General features: G+C 44.6%; 1 protein-coding gene across 1 annotated transcript; it reads left to right on the top strand.

The window, feature by feature from the left end:
* The first annotated feature begins 3,490 nt into the window (after positions 1 to 3,490).
* LOC117082121 (E3 ubiquitin-protein ligase RNF187-like) lies at positions 3,491 to 22,886 on the top strand. The gene is given in 3 exon segments (XM_033208676.1): positions 3,491 to 3,674; positions 7,130 to 7,205; positions 21,063 to 22,886. Coding segments are annotated over 3 exon segments (912 nt in total). The 5' UTR covers positions 3,491 to 3,548; the 3' UTR covers positions 21,773 to 22,886.
* Positions 22,887 to 23,301: the final 415 nt, after the last annotated feature.

The raw sequence follows: 23,301 nt of genomic DNA, 5'->3' as shown, positions 1-23,301 counted from the left end.
CCGAAAGCAGTGGGGGGCTGGGAAGTCCGTGCGGACGCTCACCGGGAGCGGCTTTTCTAGGAGTGGGAGGGCAATAGGTGGGGCACGGGCGTGTCGGGGGGCGTTCTGCAGGTGCGACCAGGTAAATCTTGGTCTCTTCAGATTGACGTCACCTGGCACATGCCCGGTTGGTCTGCACCTTCCTGGGCACCAGCTGCATTTTCACGCGCGCGGGAAAAGTTGGTGATGAAGAACCCGGAAGTGCGCCATCTTGCCTCCGTTCGTCCAAACCTCCAGCAATGATAGAAGGCCCTTCGTTGCACTCTGTCTTTCCAATGTGGCTTTTATGCTTCCTTGGCAATTTGCTCAGTTAATTCTTTTTACACAGATAGCATCATTATTTCCCCTGTATGTTGTGGGATACATTAAACCAAGCAAATTTCAGAAGATCATTTATGTGAACACGATTTCAGTTATCCTTAGTTTCATTTTGATGTTTGGAAATTTAATGTACTTATCTTCTAATCATTCTTCATCTTTGTTAATGACGTGGACAATAATTCTAAAGAGAAATAAAATTTAAAAACTGGGAGTATCTGAACTCAACTTGTGGCTAATTCAAGGTAGTCCCTGGTGGTCTAGTGGCTAGGATTCGGCTATTAAGTGAAAAGTTGGTGATGAAGAACCTGGAAGTGCGCCATCTTGCCTCCATTCGTCCAAACACTAATAAGATTGTATCTTGAATTGTTGTGCATTTTAATTATTCATGCACAGTATGCTTCCCCCAACCCCAAATCTCATCAGACACAATCTCTTGAGATTTACAGAGGGAGCAAATATGAATAAAACAAAGTTCTCCATTCCTGCATCCCATTCCCACGTTTTCTAGTTGATTGAGGCAAAATGATATCCCCAGAGAACACATGTGTAATGTGGTACATATTGTTTTCGGCTAAGCCACTCCTTGGTCAAATTACTGACACATCAGTTTATACTTGCCCTTTCCACCTGACACAGACAGCAGCCAGAGATTTGGTTCAGTGAATTTAGGGCTTAGAAAGGCAGAGTTTGTAGTGCTGCAAGTCACAGAAGGTCATTCTGAAACACTCGTATACTTGTTAATCACTTGAATAGGGAGATTTGAACAATCTACTCCTTTCTTTTTTCAGGCCTGCTCCTAGGACCTCTGACATACAAATGAATGCCAGAATGCTCAGGAGCTCAACTTTTTTTTTTTTTTTTTTTTTTTTTTTTTTTTTTTTAGACGGAGTCTTGCTCTGCCACCCAGACTGGAGTGCAGTGGCCGGATCTCAGCTCACTGCAAGCTCCGCCTCCCGGGTTCACGCCATTCTCCTGCCTCAGCCTCCCGAGTAGCTGGGACTACAGGCGCCCGCCTCGTCGCCCGGCTAGTTTTTTGTATTTTTAAGTAGAGATGGGGTTTCACCGTATTAGCCAGGATGGTCTCGATCTCCTGACCTCGTGATTCGCCCGTCTCGGCCTCCCAAAGTGCTGGGATTACAGGCTTGAGCCACCGTGCCCGGCCAGGAGCTCAACTTTTACTTCATCTGTTATTAACCTTCAACCACAGGACAGTAACATCTGTTCCTTTTATCCCAATTTTACATGCGACATTCTTAGCCATATTTACAGTGTTTTTTTTTTTTTTCTTTCTTTGAGGCAGAGTTTCACTCTTGTTGCCCAGGGTGGAGTACAGTGGCATCTTCTCGGCTCACAGAAACCTCCGCCTCCCAGATTCAAGCGATTTTCCTGCCTCAGCCTCCTGAGTAGCTGGGATTACAGGCATGTGCCACTATGGCCGGCTAATTTTGTATTTTTAGTAGAGATGGGGTTTCTCCATGTTGGTCAGGCTGGTCTCGAACTCCTGACCTCAGTTAATCCACCCACCTCGGCCTCCCAAAGTGCTAGGATTACAGGCGTGAGCCACGGTGCCTGGCCTACAGTGTGTTTTTATGCACATCATTATACCCTGTTGTAGGGCTATAAAGATCCTACTATGGTAGAATTGGCAGTAGGTTGAGGGATTAGGACAAAAGGATGTAGAAAACCGCAGATCTAGAGATGCATAGCTATTCTCATAACCTAGGAAGAGAGGTACGTTTCTCCGTCATCAATAGGTGAACACTCCTTCTGCTTGTAAGTATTGAATCCACAAAGTTACTATATGCAAACATATAGCCCTTGCCTTCAGGCCAAGCCGCAGTTATGCAGAAGGCTTGAAAAAATCACAGATTTAACATTTGTGGTTCCAGCTGTTCAGGACCAATTCCCAGACTCCACGACATGTAACCATTTCTAATTTTGCTAGGACACAGTTTGATGCTTAGGTTTTAAGGCTGGTGTGCCAGACGTTATCAAGTGGTTTGTGAGAGTAGCCCTATGTCTCCACTGGGTAGAGTAGCTGGGTCGCAAGGATCATGAAGAGATGAAGAAATGACTGTGAAAAGCCAACTAGCTAGCCTCGGTGATAGTAAGCAAAAGTATACAAACACACTAAGGAAGTTACCCTTTGTATTGTCAAAGGTTTCAGTTTTGTGTAAGGTTGTGATTCACGCGGAGTTAATCCCCATCACTAAAATCCTTTTTGATTCGCTGCAAATAATCTGTGGAAGACATTTTGGCTTTTCTCGCTAGCAGAAAATGTGAGGCTTCTTCAGGTTTTTCCTGTTCATTGTTTCATGGGAGCATCTTCCCCAAAACATTGCAAAACTCAAAAGTTTTCAGATTGATGTGGCAGAGAAAGCACTGATCTCGGCTTCAGGAGCTAAATTTTCTAGTCCTGACTGTGCCACTAACAGACTGTGGGACTTCAGACAAATACATTCCTTTCTCGGGTTTCTTCTTATGTCAAACGGACAGCGATAAAGGATCACGATGAACCAGGGACCAACTTCACGATTAAAACCTAAGACTTCAGGGACGGACATCTGTCCGTTCCCGGCTACACCTCCGGCCCACCTGGCCCACCGCAACCTGCGCGAAGCCCCTCTCCACCGTCGCCAGGCCCGTGGCCTCGCGCTAAGCCGTTGGTCGTTAACATCTCCCCCGCAATAGGCGGGGCGGAGGGCTTCAGCTTCCGGGGGCAAATAGCGAGACGGCGCGTGGCGGTACTCACTGGCGTCAGCGAGGGCCTGCCCACGCACCCGCCCACCGCGCGCCGGACCGTGTCTACCCACGTCGAAGGACTTCCCAGCCCCAGCAGTGAACACTGGGAAGCCCCCAAAAGGCTCTGCGGGGCGAGAAAACCAGTTCAGAGTGGGGGAGGGGAAGAGAAACTGAACTATTTATGCTGATCAGTGCATGCTTCCTTTGTGGAGATTGGCCAGGGTTTTACTCTAGTAACCAATCACTTCATAACAAGGGTGGGACAGTTGAGATCTTTCACACTCATTGGTTGAGAAGTTGCGGCGCAATGGAAGGACTTAAACCGAGAGTATCCGGGATTATTTTTCCCCGCCGTGCGGTGCGTGTCCCGGAAGTGACGTACGGCCAAGGCCGGGCGGTTGTCTTGTCCCGGCTTCCTTTCACGCTGTCGCTGCCCTTAGGTGGTTATGGCCACTGTGCCCAGAGGGAGGCGGCGGTGGCCAGTAATGCCTGGGAAACTCCTCTGGGGGGACATTATGGAGCTGGAAGCACCCTTGGCGGAGTCCAAGAGCCAGAAGAAGGAGAGGCAAAAGGTTCGCTGAGCATGGGCCGCGCCTCCTTTTGGGCTGCGCCGGCTTAGGCGGGGAGGGGAACTGTCTGTCCCTGATGATGGCCTGTCAGAACCGGGCCGGATCATCTGAGGGTCTCCCTTCGCGTCGCCCTCGGCCCTCTGAGGTCGCTCAGGGACCGTTTCCACTTCCACACTCCCGACCTGGATAAAGATGGCCCTGGGCTTTGGGCCTCCCCACCGCGTGGCCCCCCAGCCCTTCCCGTTGGCGCCTGAATCTCAGAGATGGGCAGACTCAAGCTCCCATCACCGTGGAATCTGTTCTTTCTCTCCTTAAGCAGTGACGCCTGTCATTTCGTTCTCATTGGCCCTGTTAGAAGATGATTAAGAACAAATGATTGCTTTGAATATGTGTTGCTTCTGTCACCCTGTCCCCTGTGCAAGAATCCTGGGGAAAGCGATCTTAGGTTTACAAACCTCAATAACTATAGAGGCTTAAGGAAAAGTATCACAGTGAGCCTTGCCAGGATTTGTCAGTGATGGAGATCGTGTGGGTTGCATTATTAATAGCTTTTACGGTCAGTATTTTCATTCAATCCGCAGGTGTTTATTGAACCTAATTTGTACCATACTCTTTGCTGAGCACCAAGGAGGTTAAACTAAACAAGTAAAGAAATGGTCCCTGCTCTCAAGGAGCCTCTAGAGGAGTTGTAGTCTTTCCTCCTCCCACCCCCATGGCCTCCAAAAAAAAAAAAAAAAGGTAGGAAAAGGAAAAAACATCCTGAAATGCTCAGAGGATCACAAGGTGCTGAAAAATGCCCAGGTAAAATTATTACTGGAGACATTTGACCTGGAAAAAAAGAAATCAGCTGAAGAGGCTAAGGTGGCAGTATTCGGAGGCTGACATTCAACCAAAGAATGAGATTTACTTTGTATAGCCTTAAAAGCAGAATCTACCTCTCTGACCTTATCACTAAAGTAAACTTGCCATTCCAGCTTACACTTTTCTTTTATTGTGCTAAAATATACATAACATTTATCATTTTAACCATTTTTAGGTATATAGCTCTGTGACATTAAGTATATTGACATCGTTTTGCAGCTGTCACCGCCATCCATCTCCAGAACTTTTCATTGTCCCAGACTGAAACTCTGCCCATTAAACACCCACTTCTCATTCCTTTCTCCTTCCACTCCCAGCAACCACCATTCTACTTTCACTCTGTGAATTTGACTACTGAAGGTACCTAGAGTGTAAGCAGAAAACCAAGCAGGTATTTTTTAAAAAGGCTTCTTTTGAAATTCTTATGTTTTACATCCAAATCCTGTCCACCTGTCAAGGCCTAGTTTATGTCTTTCCTAACAACCCTAGTGTACAGTTACCTAGTTTCAGTGGCTATCTTTATCATTTGATTGACATTTATTATGTGTTTCTATGTAAAATTAGTTCATTTTTCCTATATGTATGCCACATATTTCTGAAAAGTTCTTGAGGAAAATGACCAAATCTTTGTCCATCCTTATGTTTCACTGTGTTGTTGTAAATTGGTGGCTTTCACATTGTAAATTCTCCAGAAATATGTGTTGACGGCCCTTTAACTATGAAAGATAACCAGAGATTTGGAAACAGATTGGAATACCAACTAAAAGAAATGGAGCATTATTAGAATACTGGTCTGGTGGCTAGCTGCAGTGGCTCATGCCTGTAATCCTAGCACTTTGGAATGCTGAGATGGGAGGATTGCTTGAGCCTTGGCCTCCTGAAGTGCCAGGATTACAGACATAAACCCCTGGGCCTTACCAGTTTCAATAGTTTCTACAATGACAGTGTATTTTTTGTTTGTTTGTGTTTTGTAGAGACGGGGTCTCACTGTGTTGCCCAGGCTAGTCTTGAACTCCTGGGCTTAAGTGATCCTACCACCTTGGCCTCCCGAAGTGCTGGAATTACAGGCATGAGCCACCCTGCCTGGCCAACAGTGTTTATTTTATTTTATTTTATTTTATTTTTTTTTTGAGACGGAGTCTCGCTCTGTCGCCCAGGCTGGAGTGCAGTGGCCGGATCTCAGCTCACTACAAGCTCCGCCTCCCGGGTTCACGCCATTCTCCTGCCTCAGCCTCCCGAGTAGCTGGGACTACAGGCGCCCGCCACCTCGCCCGGCTAGTTTTTTTGTATTTTTTAGTAGAGACGGGGTTTCACCGTGTTAGCCAGGATGGTCTCGATCTCCTGACCTCGTGATCCGCCCGTCTCGGCCTCCCAAAGTGCTGGGATTACAGGCTTGAGCCACCGCGCCCGGCCAGTGTTTATTTTTGTAATTTTTTTTTAATCATAAAAAGGTAACAGCAGCATTGAGGTTTGTTTAAATGGCATGCAATTTGAATTTGAAATTATTTTTTATCTAATTCCATGTTTGAAATTGTTAGTGTGTGTTTCTTTAAACACATGAACAGTAAAACTTACTGGGTAGACATACTGTTTTTGTTCTATGTGCACATTAGTGTACAGAGTTTTCAATAAATGTTAAATGATATGCTAACCTGTATATATGTTAAAGAAATCTTCAAGCTTACAGTAACTTTCTCTTGTATTAGCAACCTAAATAAAAAAAGCTTTCAAAAGCTATAGAATAAATTTTTACCTTATTTTCAGAAAAACTTTTACATTCCTCATTGTGTAATTTCTTTTAGCTTAGTTTATGGGCTTGTGTTAATCTTTATAATTTTGTCTACATATGTATGATTTAGATTAATAAATAACCTTTTTGGCTGGGCATAGTGGCTTATGCTTGTAATCCCAGCAGTTTGGGAGGCCAAGGCAGGAGAATCTTTCTTTCTTTTTTTTTTGAGACGGAGTTTCTCTGTTGTTGCCCTGACTGGAGTGCAATGGCATGATCTCGGCTCACCACAACCTCCGCCTCCTGGGTTCAAGCGGTTCTCCTGCCTCAGCCTCCCGGGTAGCTGGGATTACAGGCACGTACCACCACACCTGGCTAATTTTGTATTGTTAGTAGAGACAGGGTTTCTCCATGTTGGTCAGGCTGGTCTTGAACTCCTGACCTCAGGTGATCCACCTGCCTCAGCCTCCCAAAGTGCTGAGATTACAGGCATGAGCCACTGCGCCTGGCCAAGAGGATCTCTTGAGGCCAGGAGTTTCAGACCAGCCTGGGTAACATGGTGAGACCCTGTTTCTATGAAAAATAAAGAACTAAGTGAGCATGGTGGTGTGCGATTGTGGTCCTAGCTACTTGGAAGGCTGAAGTGGGAAGGATTTGAGCCCGGCGGTTGAGGCCACAGTGACCTGTGAATGGTGCCACTGCACTCCAACCTGGGCAACAGAGTGGGACCCTGTCTCAAAAACAAAAGAAAAAAAAGAGTGTTCCACTAAGTTTCCTTATAAGTGAATCTGTACAAAATTAAAAACAGTAAATGAAGAAGAATTGAATATAAATTATATTATTTAGGCCATTGATTTCATTTTTACAGACCTTAACACATGAACAGAAAGAAGGAGCCTTCTCCAATTTTCCTATTTCTGAAGAGACTATAAAGCTTCTGAAAGGTATGCGGTTTTGTTGTTGTTGTTGTTGTTGTTGTTGTTTTGAGACAGAGATGGAGGTTTCAGTGAGCTGAGATCATACCACTGCACTCCAGCCTGGGCAACAGATTGAGACTGTCTCAAAAAAAAAAAAAAGAATAAGACTAAAAAAGCAGCTTTGTATATTTTGTAATGGTTGAAAGTTTTGCAGTGAGAACGTAGAATATGTCAGTAAAAAAAATTGATAAGGACATTTTCAAACATATAAAATTGAATAGTAAATTGAATAGAAAGATTGAACAGTATAAAGAACACATTACCTATTAACAGTCTTTAACAATGATCTTTTCTTCACCCCTGCATTTGGAACAATCCCAGTTATCATTTCATCTTCAAGTAATTGTATATATTTCTAAAATGATAACTAAGGACTCTTTAAAACCAGAGTCATTGTCACAGTAGAAGAAAAACAGTAATTTTTTTTTTTTTTTTTTGAGATGGAGTTTCACTCTTGTTGCCCAGGCTGGAGTGCAGTGGTATAATCTCAGCAAGCTGCAACTTCTGCCTCCCTGGTTCAAGCGATTCTTCTGCTTCAGCCTCCCGAGTAGCTGGGATTACAGGCGCCCACCACCACACCTGGCTAATTTTTTGTATTTTTAGTAGAGACGGGTTTTCACCGTGTTGGCCACGCTGGTGTCGAACTCATGACCTCATGTGACCTGCCTGCATTGGTCTGTCTGTCGAAGTGCTGGGATTACAGGCGTGAGCCACTGCACCTGGCCTAGTAATTGTTTAATATCATTAAATACCTAGTGTGCATATTGCCATTGCTGTCTTTTTTAAATAGTTTGTTTGAATCTGGATCCAAATACAATTCTTACATTGCTACTGATTGATATGAGTCTTAAACATTTTATAATCTATAGTTCCTTCTTTTTCTTTGCAATTTTCTGTTATAAAAACTCATTTGTTGGCCAGGCACGGTGGCTCACACCTGTAATGCCAGCACTTTGGGAGGCCGAGGCTGGTAGATCACCTGAGGTCAGGAGTTTCAGACCAGCCTGACCGATGTGGTGAAACCCCGTCTCTACTAAAAATGTAAAAATTAGCAAGACATGGTAGCACATGTCTGTAGTCCCAGCTACTTGGGAGGCTGAGAAAGGAGAATCGCTTGAACCCGGGAGGCGGAGGTTGCAGTGAGCTGAGATCGTGCCACTGAACTCTAGCCTGGGCGACAGTGTGAGACTCCATCTCAGAAAAAAACAACAGAAAAACTCATTTGTCTTATGAGTTTCCCATAGTCTGTTTTGTTGATTTGCATCCCTGTGGTTTTTATTTTTATTTTTTTACTGTTAACACCACTCAAAGATGTGGTGGATTTTCTTGTTTTTTCATGTTGTGTTTTTGTTTTTGTTTTCTTGTCGCCCAGGCTGGAGTGCAATGGCACAGTCTTGGCTCACTGCAACCTCTGCCTCCAGGGTTCAAGCGATTCTCCTGCCTCAGCCTCCTGAGTAGCTGGGATTACAGGCGCCTGCCACCATGCCCAGCTAATTTTTGTATTTTAGTAGAGATGGGGTTTCACCACGTTGGCCAGGCCGGTTTGAACTCCTGACCTCAGGTGATCTATCTGCCTCAGCCTCCCAAAGTGCTGGGATTACAGGCATGAGCCACCATGCCCCGCCTATATATATCTTTAAGTAGAGTGCCATATTTACAATTTTTAAAATTGAGGTAAAATTCACGTAACTAACCATTTTAAAGTGTACAATTCAGTGTCATGTACATTCACAATGTACAGCCATCATTTCTATCTAGTTCCAAACATTTTCATCACCCCAAAAGGAAACCCCACAACCAGTAAGCAGTTACTCCCCATTCCCTCCTTTTTCCTTTTTTTTTTTTGAGATGGAGTTTAGCTCTGTTGCCCAGGCTAGAGTTCAGTGGCGTGATCTTGGCTCACCGCAACCTCCACCTCCCGGGTATAGCTGGGACTACAGGTGCCCACAACTAAGTTTTTGTATTTTTAGTAGAGATGGGGTTTCACCATGTTCCCCAGGCTGGTCTCAAACTCCTGACCTCAGGTGATCCGCTGGCCTTGGCCTCCCAAAGTGCTGGGATTACAGGCGTGAGCCACTGTACCCAACCTCCATTCCGTCCTTTCTTTATCCACTGTCAATCACTAATCTGCTTTTTGTCTCAATGGATATACCTGTTTTGGATATTTCGTGTACAGTCATGTGCTGCATATCAATGTTTTGGTCAGTGATGGACCATATATACAATGGCACATATTCGATGGTGGTCCCATAAGATTATAATGGAGCTGTCCTATACAGGTGTATCAGTTTTTATCTTTTATGCCGTGTTCTTACTGTACCTTTTCTGTGTTTAGATATGTTTAGAGACACACATACTTACCATTGCCTACAGTGTTCAGTACAGTAACATGCTGTTTAGGTTTGTAGCCTAGGAGCGATAGGACATACCATATAGCCTAGGTGTGTGTAGTAGGCTATACCCTAGGTTTGTGTACGTACGCTCTGATATTTGCATAATGATGAAGCCGCCTAACAATACATTTCTCAGAACGTATGCCTGCCATTAAGCAATGCGTGACTGTAAATGTAATCATACCATATGTGACTTTTTATGTAATTTCATTCATTTAGCGTAATGTTTTTGAGGTTCAGTCATATTATAATTTTTATTATGTACAGTGAAATGCAAAATCTTGTGTACATTTGCCTATTTTTGAAAAATTCATATGTGTGTAACCCAAACCCTTATCACCATATCAATATTGCCATCATCCTAGAAAGTTCCCTCATGCCCCTTCCCAGTCGGTATCCCCGGTTCAGAGACAACCACTGTTCTGATTTTTCTTCCGCAATTGATTGGTTTTGCCTGTACTGGAACTTCATATAAATGGAATTATACTGCGTGTGCTCATTTTCTGTTAAGACTTTATTCGGCATTTTTTTAAAGGTTCATATTGTTCCATGTATATCAGTAGTTGGTTTCTTTTAATTGCTGAATGGTATTCTGTTTGAATATACTGCAGTTTGTTTATTCTTTCATCAGTTTTTTTGATGGCCATTTGTCTATATTGTTTTTAAGTGCTGCTGAGGAGAGTCTTTGTCTTACAGTCTCCCAGGAAGGCTAATTCTTGACCGGATAGAAAAACTACACAAGAGAAGTATTTTAAAATAATTTTAATGAAACAAATACTGTGATATTTTCTTTCTTCAAAGCATTTGGCCATCCAGTGTCATTGGTCTCAGAGGCCGGCAGTTATTGGAGATGTCCTTCAAGTCTACAGTGGGTCTAAAGGGAGGGCTATTATTTTCTGTGAGACCAAAAAGAATGTAACTGAAATGGCCATGAATCCACACATAAAACAGGTAAGTCTTTTCTTCATGCTTTCTGTAATTGAAATTATGGGGATGAATCACTGAACGAAAATTATATTGTCCTTTGTGGACCAGATTTCATAGTCATTCTCAAAATTGAGTTGTAAGGCTGGGTATGGTGGCTCACACCTGTAATCCTGTGACCTGGTAAGTCAGGATAGATTTTATCAGTTTTGTTTGTTTGTCTTGAGACAGGGTCTCCCTGTTATGCCCAGGCTGGAGTACAGTGGGACAATCATGGCTCACTGCATTCTTGACTTCCTGGGCTCAGGTGATTCTCCCACCCCAGCCTCTTGAGTAGCTGGAACTACAGGCACGTGCCACAATGCCCAGCTAATTTTTTGCGTATTTTGTAGAGATGAGATTTCACCATGTAGCCCAGGCTGGTCTTGAACTCCTGGGCTCAAGGAATTCCCCCGCCGACCCCACTCCGGCCTTGTAGTCTGCCAAAGTGCTGGGATTATGGATGTGAGCCATCACACCTGACCTCTATCAGATTTTATCATTTTTTTTTAAGACTTTGAAAATGTGATCTGGAAAATATAAAAGTTGAAACAAAATGAATTTCTATGGGTAAGAGAGGGTAATATTTTAGAGTTGTGTTATAAAACTGCAAATTTTTATTAAATTACTAAATCAGAATACTAAATCCATGTGTCTTTTTCTTTCTCAAAAAATATCTTTTGGCTGGGTGCGGTGGCTCACGGCTGTAATCCAGCACTTTGGGAGGCCAAGGCAGGTGGATCGCCTGAGGTCAGGAATTCAAGACCAGCCTGGTCAACATGGTGAAACCCCATCTCTACTAAAAATATAAAAATTAGCCGGTGTGGTGGTGGGTGCCTGTAATCCCAGCTGCTCAGGGGTCTGAGGCAGGAGAATCGCTTGAACCCAGAGTTGGAGGTTGTGGTGAGCTGAGATCATGCCACTACACTCCAGCCTGGATGACAGAGTGAGACTCTGTCTCAAAAAAAAAAAAAAAAGAAATAACCTTTTATAGAAAATGTCAACATGTACAAAAGTTGACAGAATCATGTAAGGAACCCCTATGTATTCATCCTCTGGCTTCAATAATTATTTTATCTATATGCTAACCTACCTCCTCTTTCAGAATTATTTTGATGCAAACCCTAGATACCATATTATTATATCCATAAATGTTTGGATATGTATCTCTAAAAGAAAAGGATAAAAAAAAAAGCAACAATACTGTTATCACTTCTAAAAAATTAATATTTCAAAATATTAATTTTACATTATCAATTGTCTTAGAAATATTTATTTTCTTTTATTGTTTGTTTTCTTGAATCTGGGTCCAAATAAGATTTTTACATTGTGTGATTATTAAGTTGCTTTTAATATGTAGATTTCTCATTTATGTATTTTTTATAGCTTTTTTTGTTTAAGAAACTACATTGTCATAAATCTAGAGTATTGCTTCCCCATGATGTCATTTAACATGTTCCTCTGTCTTCTATATTTTCTGAATATTCAGATTTGTTTGTTTGTTTGTTTAGGGCAGAACTGCTTCATAGGTGGGGTACTTCTGGCAGGAGATATATGTGTCTAGTTCTTTTTGTGATGCTAACATCCACCAATAATCAGTGCCATCAGTCCTTATGTCAGTGTCTCCAGTCATTTTTGTTGTTTGTGACTTGTTATTGGGTAGATTCCTGAGAAAGGGCTTATGGAAACAGTACTGCCTATTGATAATATCTTTTTTTTTTTTTTTTTTGAGGCGGAGTCTCACTCTGTCACCCAGGCTGGAGTGCAGTGGCCGGATCTCAGCTCACTGCAAGGTCTGCCTCCCAGGTTCACGCCATTCTCCTGCCTCAGCCTCCTGAGTAGCTGGGACCACAGGCGCCTGCCACCGCGCCCGGCTAATTTTTTTGTATTTTTAGTAGAGACGGGGTTTCACTGTGTTAGCCAGGATGGTCTTGGCCTCCTGACCTTGTGATCCGCCCACCTCAGCCTCCCAAAGTGCTGGGATTACAGGCTTGAGCCACCGCGCCTGGCTGATAATATCTTATATGTGACTTTATACCTGAAAATTATTTTGGCTGTATATAAAATTCTTGGTTCACATCTTCTTTCCTTCATTGTCTTAAGTATGTTACTTTACTGTTTTTGGAACAAAGCATCGCTATAAAAAGTGAGATGCCAGTCTAATCTTTTTTCCTTATATGTGATTTTCTTAAAATCTTTTTTCTAAGTGATTTCCTTTAAAAATCAGTAGTTTTACTAGAATATATTTTTGTGGTGTTTTTTGTCAGTTTTTCTGGGTACTCAGTGTGCGCTTTCAATTTGTAGTTTCATATGTATTTTTTAAAAGTTTCATCAAAATTTTCTTGAATTACAAGTTTTAGCGTTTGGTTTTCCAGTTGCTTTGGTTTTCTTCTTTAAGGACTCTTGTTGTGCATATGTTGGCTCTCTTTTTCGAATCTCCTTTGTCACATCAAATCTTTTTCATCTTTTTCCTTATTCAGTTTTCAAAATTTCTCTTTTTTTTTTTTTTTTTTTTTTTTGAGACGGAGTCTTGCTCTGCCACCCAGGCTGGAGTGCAGTGGCCGGATCTCAGCTCACTGCAAGCTCCGCCTCCCGGGTTTACTCCATTCTCCTGCCTCAGCCTCCCGAGTAGCTGGGACTACAGGCGCCCGCCTCGTCGTCCGGCTAGTTTTTTGTATTTTTAAGTAGAGACAGAGTTTCACTGTATTAGCCAGGATGGTCTCGATCTCCTGACCTCGTGATCCGCCCGTCTCGGCCTCCCAAAGTGCTGGGATTACAGGCTTGAGCCACCGCGCCCGGCCATAAAATTTCTCTTTTTTTTGAGAGATAGTATCGTGCTGTGTTGCCCACATGGGAGTGCAGTGGCTATTCACAGATGTAATCATGGCACTTGATAGCTTTGAGCTCTTATAGCTGGGACTGTAGGCATGCACCACTACACATGCCTCAAAATTTCCCAGTTTTAAGAAATCTGTTGTGTTTATTCGATCTTTTACTCTTTCTCATATAGTCTTCGTTTGTGAAGTTATCTTTTATTTCTACTTCTTTCTTGAGTTATTTTATCTCATTGAAAAACTGAAAAGTTTTTCTTAATTTGATTTTTATTCTTCACCATAGCATTAAAATTTTTTCTTTTAGCAGGCATAGTGGCTCACACCTGTAATCTCAGCACTCTAGGAGCTAAGTCAGGAGGATTGCTTGAGCCCAGGAGTTCAAGACAAGCCTGGGCAACGTAGCGAGACCCTGTCTCTACAAAAAATTTAAAAATTAGCCAGAGGTGGTGGTGTGTGCCTGTAGTCCCAGCTACTTAGGAGGCTGAAGTGGGAGAACTTTATGAGTCCAGGAGCTAGAGGTTACAGTGAGCTATGATCATGACGCTGTACTCTATCCTGGGTGACAAATAGAGTCACCCAGGACTTTTTTTTTTTTGAGAGTCTCCCTTTATTGCCCAGGCTTGAGTGTAGTGGTACAATCTCGGCTCACTGCAACCTCTGCCTCCTGGGTTCAAGCGATTCTCCTGCCTCAGCCTACATGTGCTGTGTACCACTACACCCTGCTAGTTTTTGTACTTTTAGTAGAAGCAGGGTTTCACCATATTGGTCAGGCTGGTCTCAAACTCCTGACCTCGTGATCCGACCGCCTCGGCCTCCCAAAGTGCTGGGATTACAGGTGTGAGCCACCGCATCCAGCTGAGTATGACCCTTTCTCTAAAAAAAAAAAAAAAAAAAAAAAATCTGTGTTTGTGTGTGTATATATATAATTTTTAAAACTTTTATGTATTATTTGTGTATTTAATATATATTTTTTATTTATATATATATTTTTTTCTGAGATGGTGTCTCTGTCACCCAGACTGGAGTGCAGTGGCATGATCTTGGCTCACTGCAGCCTTCACCTCCCAGGTTCAAGTGATCCTTCCACCTCAGCCTCCTGAGTACCTGAGACCACAGGTACGTGCTACCATGCCTAAGTTTTTATTTTTGTTGAGAGTTGAGGTGGGATCTCTCTAAGTTGCCCAGGCTGCTCTCAATCCTGAGCTCAAGCGATCCACTTGCCTCTGCCTCCCAAAGTGCTGGGATTACAGGCGAGAGCCACTGTGCCCAGCCAATATATGATATATATGTATATTTTATTTTATTTCTTTTTTTTTTTTTTTTTTGAGACGCAATTTCACTCTATCACCCAGGCTGGAGTGCAGTGGCAAGATCTCGGCTCACTGCAACCTCCTCCTCTTATATTCAAGTGATTCTTATGCCTCAGCCTCCAGAGTAGCTGGGATTACAGGTATGCACCACCATACCCGGCTAATTTTTGTATATTTAGTAGAGATGGGTTTTCACCATGTTGGCCAGGTTGGTCTCGAACTGCTGACCTCAAGTGATCTGTCTGCCTCAGCTTTCCTAAGGACTGGGATTATAGGCATGAGCCACCGTGCCCAGCCATATGTTTGTTTGAGTTCATTCAAAATGGTATGATTTTATTTGTTTTGTGGATAAGCTTTTCTAGATCACTTTATTGGTGGAGATAGTCTGCTTTTTTATTTTTATTTTTTTTTGTGAGACGGAGTCAATCTCTGTGGCCCATGCTAGAGTGCAGTAGTATGATGTCAGCTCACTGCGACCTCTGCCTCCCAGGTTCAAGCAATTAATTCTCCTGCCTCAGCCTCCAGAGTAGCTGGGATTACAGGCACCGGCACCACGCCCAGCTAATTTTTGTATTTTTAGTAGAGAGGGGATTTCACCATGTTGGCCAGGCTGTCTAGAACTCTTGACCTCAAATGATCCGCCTGCCTAGGCCTCCCAAAGTGCTGGCATTACAGGCATCAGCCACCGTGTCTGCCAAAATTTTTTTTTTTTTTTAAGAGACAGGGTCCCGCCATGTTGCCAGTGTTGGAGTGCCTTGGCTATTCACAGACACAATAATTGCACATTGCAGCCTCTAACTCCTGGCCTTAAGGGATCCTCTCTCATCAGCCTCCTGAGTAACTGGGATTACAGGCATGTGCCACTGCTCCCAGCTTATTCTGCTGCTGCTTCTTTTTTTCCTTCCTAACTACTTTCTGTGAGAGTTGAGTGTGATCTTTTTCTGTTGCTCATTTTTAGATTAAGTTAAACTTTTTGAACTGTAGATGGGAAGGCATTGGTGAGAATACTTCTGGTGTCACAGCTCTAGAGCTGCTGCTTCTGTTGTTTTTGTTAGTGCTTACAAATATAGTCTGTAAATTATATCTGAGTAAAGCTGTTTTTTAAAAAAGGTCTACTTTCTGAGCTCTAGCTGTGTCTTTCCTCACTTTTCTCTGTTTTTTTTTCTTTCTTTGATCCTGTTATTCTTGGCATCCTTAGTTTAGATCCTCTGTCCAGCAGTTTCTCCTCAGTATGGGGCTTTGTCCCAGAAAGTGAGCATTGGCTGTTAGTTTAGAAAGTTCATATAGGACCCAGCTTGCTCCAGTCCCCGCAGACCTTAACTCTGGCTCCTCACAATCACCCTCAAGTATATAAAAATCCTCCCAGGTTCAGCTGCTGTTGTCAACAATTTGTTTGAGAATATGCCTTCCAGGTAGCTTTTCATTATGCTTTCAAGATGGTAGACCTGAAAGACTAGGTCCCTGAATTGCCTGTTCTTAGGACTAGCAAATTCCCCCACATAGATAAAAGAATTTATCCTTCCCTGCTCATGTTTTCTTTTTTTCTTTTTTTTTTTTTTTTTTTTGAGACGGAGTCTTGCTCTGCCACCCAGGCTGGAGTGCAGTGGCCGGCTCTCAGCTCACTGCAAGCTCCGCCTCCCGGGTTCACGCCATTCTCCTGTCTCAGCCTCCCGAGTAGCTGGGACTACAGGCGCCCGCCTCGTCGCCCGGCTAGTTTTTTGTATTTTTTAGTAGAGACGGGGTTTCACCGTATTAGCCAGGATGGTCTCGATCTCCTGACCTCGTGATCCGCCCGTCTCGGCCTCCCAAAGTGCTGGGATTACAGGCTTGAGCCACCGCGCCCGGCCTCCTTTTTTTCTTTTTTTTTTTTTGAGAAGGAGTTTTGCTCTTGTTGCCCAGACTAGAGTGCAATGGCAGGATCTTGGCTCACCACAACCTCTGCCTCCCGGGTTCAAGTGATTCTCCTGCCTCAGTCTCCCAAGTAGCTGGGATGACAGGCATGCACCACCACCATGCCCAACTAATTTTTTTTTGTATTTTTAGTAGAGACAGGGTTTCTACATGTTCGTCAGGCTGGTCTCGAACTCTCAACCTCAGGTGATCCACCCTCCCACAGTGCTGGGATTACAGGCATGACCCACCGCGCCCAGCCTCTGCTCATGTTTTGGAAATCATGAGACCATTTTGTCACTTACTTGTTACATGTGTTGTCTGTGGATTTTTAGTTTTGTTATCGTAGTTGATATGTGTTATGTGGGAACTAGAGACTCAGGGTTACTGTCTTCCCCAGTGTCATTTTAATAATTGTATAGCATTAGCTTTGATGTTTAAATGTCCAGTATAGGCCAGGCATGCCTATAATTCTAGCACTTTGGGAGGCTGGGAGGATCACTTGAGGCAGCATAATGAGACATCGTCTCTATAAAAAGTTAAAAATTAGCCAGGGTCGGCTGCAATGACTCACGCCTGTAATCCTAGCATTTTGGGAGGCCGAGGCAGGTGAATTGCCTGAGCTCAGGAGTTCAAGACCACCCTGTGCAACATGGTGTAACCTGGTGTCCACTAAAATACAAAAAATTAGCCAGGTGTGGTGGTGCACACCTGTAGTCCAGCTATTTGGGAGGCTGAGGCACAAGAATCACTTGAACCTGGGAGGTGGAGGTTGCAGTGAGCCGAGATCGCGCCATTGCACTCCATCCTGGGCAACAAAGCAAGACTCTGTCTCCAAAAAAAAAAAAAAATTAGCTAGGTGTGGTGGCATGTTCCTGTATTCCTGTCTACTTGGGAGGCTGAGGCAAGAGGATTGCTCGAGCCCAGGAGTTAGAGATTGCAGTGAACTATGAACATGACACTGCATTCCAGCCTGGGTGCAAAGTGAGACCCCTGCCTCTTTTTTTTTTTTTTTTGAGACAGAGTTTCACTGTCGCCCAGGCTGTAGTGCAGTGGCGCCATCTCTGCTCACTGCAAGCTCCGCCTCCCAGGTTCACGCCATTCTCCTGCCTCAGCTTCCCATGTAGCTGGGACTACAGGCGCCCACCACCACGCCTGGGTAATTTTTTGTATTTTTAATAGAGACAGGGTTTCATTGTGTTAGCCAGGATGGCCTCAATCTCCTGACCTCGTGATCCGCCCACCTCGGCCTCCCAAAGGGCTGGGATTACAGGTGTGAGCCACCACTCCCAGCGAACCTATCTCTTAAAACAATAAAGGCTAGGGGCCGTGGCTCACGCCTGTAATCCCAGCACTTTGAGAGGCCGAGGTGGGCAGATCACGAGGTCAGGAGATCGAGACAATCCTGGCTAACACGGTGAAACCCCATCTCTACTAAAAAATACAAAAATTAGCCAGGCGTGGTGGTGGGCACTTGTAGTCCCAGCTACCTGGGAGGATGAGGCAGGAGAATGGTGTGAACCCGGGAGGCAGAGGTTGCAGTAAGCCAAGATCATGCCACTGAACTCCCGCCTGGGAGACAGAGCGAGACTCCGTCTCAAAAAAAATAAATAAAATAAAATAAAGTCCTCTATAAAACAGATAGATGCTAAATAGTGAAAGAGTGGTAGAGGGTAATTGATTTACCTTTCTTTTTGTTGCTTTAAAACATTCAGTAGCAGTTGTCTTGCAGAAGCTACTTTGAATCTTGAAGAAATTGCCTTGCTACAAAGGCTAGGGGAGAATTCCCCTTTCAGTGGACAATAATCAGACCAGGGGCGGTGGCTCACGCCTTTAATCCCAGTACTCTGGGAGGCCGAGGCGGCAGATCACCAGGTCAGGAGATCGAGAGCATCCTGGCTAATACAGTGAAACCCCGTCTGTACCAAAAAATACAAAAAATTAGCCAGGCGTAGTGGTGGGCATCTGTAGTCCCAGGTACTCAGGAGGCTGAGGTAAGAGAATGGTGTGAACCTGGGAGGCAGAGCTTGCAGTGATCAAAGATCACTCCACTGCACTCCAGCCTACCTGGGCGTCAAAGCAAGACTCTGTCTCAAAAATAATAATAGTAATAATAATAATAAGAGTAATCTGTTTCTGTGATTTGGAGAATGGAATTCTCCATTCTGCTGGGTGACTGCTATTTAGGTAGAAAGTACTAGTAGTATCTCATTACGAGTTACATGTTTTTTTATGGATTAACCAGAGACCCTGAATAGTTTATTTTTTTTTATTTTTAAATTGTCATTTACTTGTAAAAAGTCAAGTTTTACTTGGCTTCCCCCAGAAACAAATGCCTTCTAAATTCTAAAAAGCTGGTTTCGGTAGTACACCTATAATCCCAGCTACTCAGGAGGTTGGGGCGGGAGGATCGATTAAGCCCCAGGCAACACAGCAAGAACACCCTTTCTAAATGAATGAATGAATGAATCATTAAACAGTCTCTGTCACGAAGAGAGAAACACACACGAACACACACACACACACATTTGGAAAAAAAATATATTCAAAAGTTGGAGACTGGAAACCATCACTGATATCATGAATGTAGTATGTTCCTCTTAGGACAAATTATCAAGTAAAAAAAAACCCTGTGTTCTTTTTTTTTTGAGACAGGATCTTACTCTGTCACCCAGAGTAAGATTGCACTTCATTGCTGAAGTGCAATGGTGTGATTATGGCTCACTGCAGCCTCAATCTCCTAGGCTCAAGTCGTTCTTCCACCTCAGCCTCCCAACCAGCTGGGACTACAGGCATGCGCCACCACACCTAGCTAATTTTTTATTTTTTGTAGAGAAAGGATCTCCTTGTATTACCGAGGCTGGTCTCGAACTCTTTGCCTCAAGCAGTCCTCCCACCTCAGCCTCCCAAAGTGCTGGGATTACAGGCATGAGAAAAAATCCTGTGTTGCAATTGAAAAATTCACTATGAAAAACGGTTCAGCTTATTTAAAGTATATTTGTTTATAACTTTTTTTCAAAAGTTAGATGTTTCTTCTCTGGAAATATTTTTCTTAACTTGCGTTATATGATAACCACGCAAATTTATTTTCTTTCTTTTTTTTTTTTTTTTTTGAGACGGAGTCTTGCTCTGTCGCCCAGGCTGGAGTGCAGTGGCCGGATCTCGGCTCACTGCAAGCTCCACCTTCTGGGTTCATGCCATTCTCCTGCCTCAGCCTCCCGAGTAGCTGGGACTACAGGCGCCCGCCACCTTGCCCGGCTAGTTTTTTTGTATTTTTTAGTAGAGACGGGGTTTCACTGTGTTAGCCAGGATGGTCTCGATCTCCTGACCTCGTGATCCGCCCGTCTCGGCCTCCCAAAGTGCTGGGATTACAGGCTTGAGCCACTGCGCCCGCCAAATTTATTTTCTTATTTGGCTAACCTTTCCCAGTTTCTGCTGAGGTCTTTTTGTATTCTTGTCTGTACTTTAAATATTAGTATTCCTTACAGATCTGATTCTTACTCTACATATTTTTCATGGAGGAAAAACATAGTGATTAATAGCACAGACTTGGGAGTCAGATTGGGGTTTAAATCTCAGTTGTGCTACTTACTAGCATAATTTTGTACCTACGTACATATGCACACATACTTACGTACATATATTGTCCTGCTTTTAAGAAGTGGTATTTCAAGTACCTGCTTTTGGTGAAGAAAAAGTAAATTAAAAAAAAAAAGTATTAGCCAGGTGTGGTGGCCCATGCCTGTTACCCCAGCACTTTGGGAGGCCAGGGCAGAAAGATTGCTTGAGCCCAGGAATTTGAGACTAGCGTGGGCATTTCATTTATATAGTAGATATATTTTTAAAGGGAGTCTTATGCATGAATTAAACATTTTAAAATGTATTATGGAAATTGTATTAATTAAGCTTCCTATTTAAAGGGATACTTTTGAGCCGGCTGCCATGGTTCATGCCTGTAATTCTAGCTACTCAGGAGGCTGAGGTGGGAGGATCTCTTAGCCCAGTATTTTGAGGTTGTAATGAGCTACGATTTTGCCATTGCACTGTAGCTTGGGCAACACAGCAAGATCCCATCTCTTAAATATAAATGAATAATAAAAGGATGTTTCCTGTCTTGGGAAGCCAAGACAGGAAAATTTATTGAGGCCAGGCATTCAAGAATAAGCAGCCTGGGAAGCATAGCGAGAATCTGTCTCTACAACAAATAAAAAAATTGCCTAGGTGTGGTGGGACACACCTGTGGTCCAAGCTGCTGAGGAGGCTGAGGTGAGAAGCATTTCTTGAGTCCGGGAGGTCGAGGCTACAGTGAGCAATGATCATGCCACTGCACTCCACCCTGGGCGACAGAGTGAGACCCTGTCTCCAAAATAAATAAATAAAATTTAAAAGGTGGGATTAAAAATTACTTTTTTTTTTTTTTTTTACCATTTTAAGATTTAGATGAGCGTCCCCGGCGTTGGCATCATCGTCCTGTGGGCCCTGCCGAGGCCACTTGCGCCCTGTGCCAGCGCGCGCCCTGGGAGTCGGTGGGCGCCGACTGCAGCCACCGCTTCTGTTGGGCGTGCGTGGTGCGCTTCTGGGCCGAAGAGGATGGGCCCTTCGCGTGCCCCGAGTGCGCCGACGACTGCTGGCAGCACGCCGTGGAGCCCGGCCGGCTCCCGCGCAGCCGCCGCCTTCTGGCGCTCGAGGAGGCGACCGTGGCGCCGGCGCGCAATAGCCGGGCCAGCTAGGCCTAGCTGCAGCTGCTGTGCCGCACTGACGCCGGCCCGCTATGCGCCGCCTGCCGCCTGGCTGCGGGCCTCGAGCCACCCGAGTGGGAGCCGTGCTGGAGGAAGGTGCTGCGCGGCAAGGAGAACAAGGAGTCTGTGGAAATCATGAGAAAGGACTTGAATGACGCCCGGGACCTGCATGACCAGGCGGAGTCAGCAGCTGCAGTATGGAAGGGACACGTGATGGACCATAGGAAGAAGGCACTGACCAACTACAAGAAGCTGCGGGCCTTTGTGGAGGAGGAGGAGCACTTCCTGCAGGAGGCTGAGAAGGAGGAGGGGCTCCTCAGGGAGGGGCTTCTCCCTCAGGTCACTGCTCAGACAAAGCTGGAGAGGAAGCACCGGAACCTGGGCCTCAGCATGCTGCTGCAGTGATGGCGCCAACCCGCGGTAGTCCCAGAGCTGGAGGCAGGAGGATGGATCCTCATCTCCCTGGGAAGTGTCAGCGTGTGGTTGTCAGGGAAGCGTGGAAGGCGCCCGGCCTTGGGTCCATTTATATAGTTGTGTGTTTCAACAATGTCTCTTTATTCTTCACCCTGAGGTGTGAGGGTTTTGGGGGCTGCAAACACCTCCTGGTAGAGGCTGGACCTGAGGATTCTTCTGACCTGTGCCCGACCCTTCCTGAAGTCCTGGCCACAGCCCATCCTCCATGAGTCCCAGCGGCTCTGGGCCATGCCCTTCCTTGGTCACCCATCTGCCCCTCATCTTGTCATCCAGGGACCCAGACCCTGAACCTTCCATGCGGGCCCACAGATCCTTGGCAGGTACCTGAGGTGCACCACTGAGTGTCGAATTTGGGGTTAGCATCCAGAAAGAAGAACACACATGAGGCTCTGTGAAGGCTGGAACTCAGGGCTTCAGGGAAGAGAAAGGAAGACGATTGCACCTTGATGCCTCCTGAGGAAGCGGCCCTCCTCTTGAGGTGGGCGTGGGCCCCACCCAGTGTTATCAGTGTGGCTCTGTCCACGTCCCCCTTCCTGGCCCCCACCCTGCTTCTGTGTCTCCCAGGAGCCCTCCCTGTGCTCCATCTGCCTCCGCAGAAGGAACTCCGTTTCCCTGGGTGAGGGGACTGGCAGGTGGTAAACCCCATTTAGCCTCTCCAGGTCCTGCCATGGTGTCTCATCTTGCTGTTCTTTCTGGCTCTTTCTCTCTTCCCATTTCCTTTAGTAGTTGAATTTTGCAAAGCTCGTAGCAATAGCTCAGTTGCCTGCAGCATCCTTGTGTGTAGATAAATTAGTGGACAGAAACTCAGCACTGGGGACAAGATTGCAAAGTCAGGGACATAGATGGAGGCAGATGTTGAGATTTGGGTATAGCTGGGCTTGTGAGCAGTGCCTGTTTCCAGATGAAGCCTTTCAGCACTTCCGAGTCCCCGGCCTTTGGTGCGATGTGTGTGAGTTTGACCTACCCAGCGTGTGGGCTGGCTCAATGCTGAATAAAGTGGGTTTGTGTCAAAAAAAAAAAAAAAAAAAAAGATTTAGATGGGCCAGGCACAATGGCTTACGTCTGTAATCCCAGCACTTTGGGAGGCCAAGGCAGGAAGATCACTTGAGCTCAGGAGTTTAAAACAAGCCCGGGCAACATAGTGAGACTTCGTCTCTATTTTACTAAAAAAAAAAATTATTTAATTTCTTTTCTCGAAGCAAGGAGTCAATTAATATAGAAATATAGAAGTATAGATATGTATAGATAGATCTAATCACTCCTATGGCTCCAGTCATTGAGTATATGCTAATAATACCCAAATCTTTTTCTCACTGGGATCTGCCTCAAGAATACTGGACGTACTGGCTACAGTCACACCAACCTTTATGTTCCTAAACCTAAATTAATTAACTTTCTACACTCCTATACCCACTCTGTCTCCAGCGTTCCCTAGAGCTAAATAATACATCTACCCATTG

This window comes from Trachypithecus francoisi, unplaced genomic scaffold (genome assembly GCF_009764315.1).
Source record: "Trachypithecus francoisi isolate TF-2019V2 unplaced genomic scaffold, Tfra_2.0 Lachesis_group9, whole genome shotgun sequence".
Taxonomy (NCBI): domain Eukaryota; kingdom Metazoa; phylum Chordata; class Mammalia; order Primates; family Cercopithecidae; genus Trachypithecus; species Trachypithecus francoisi.
The sequence above is the reverse complement of the archived record's forward strand: the minus strand, read 5'-3'. Positions and strand labels throughout refer to the sequence as shown.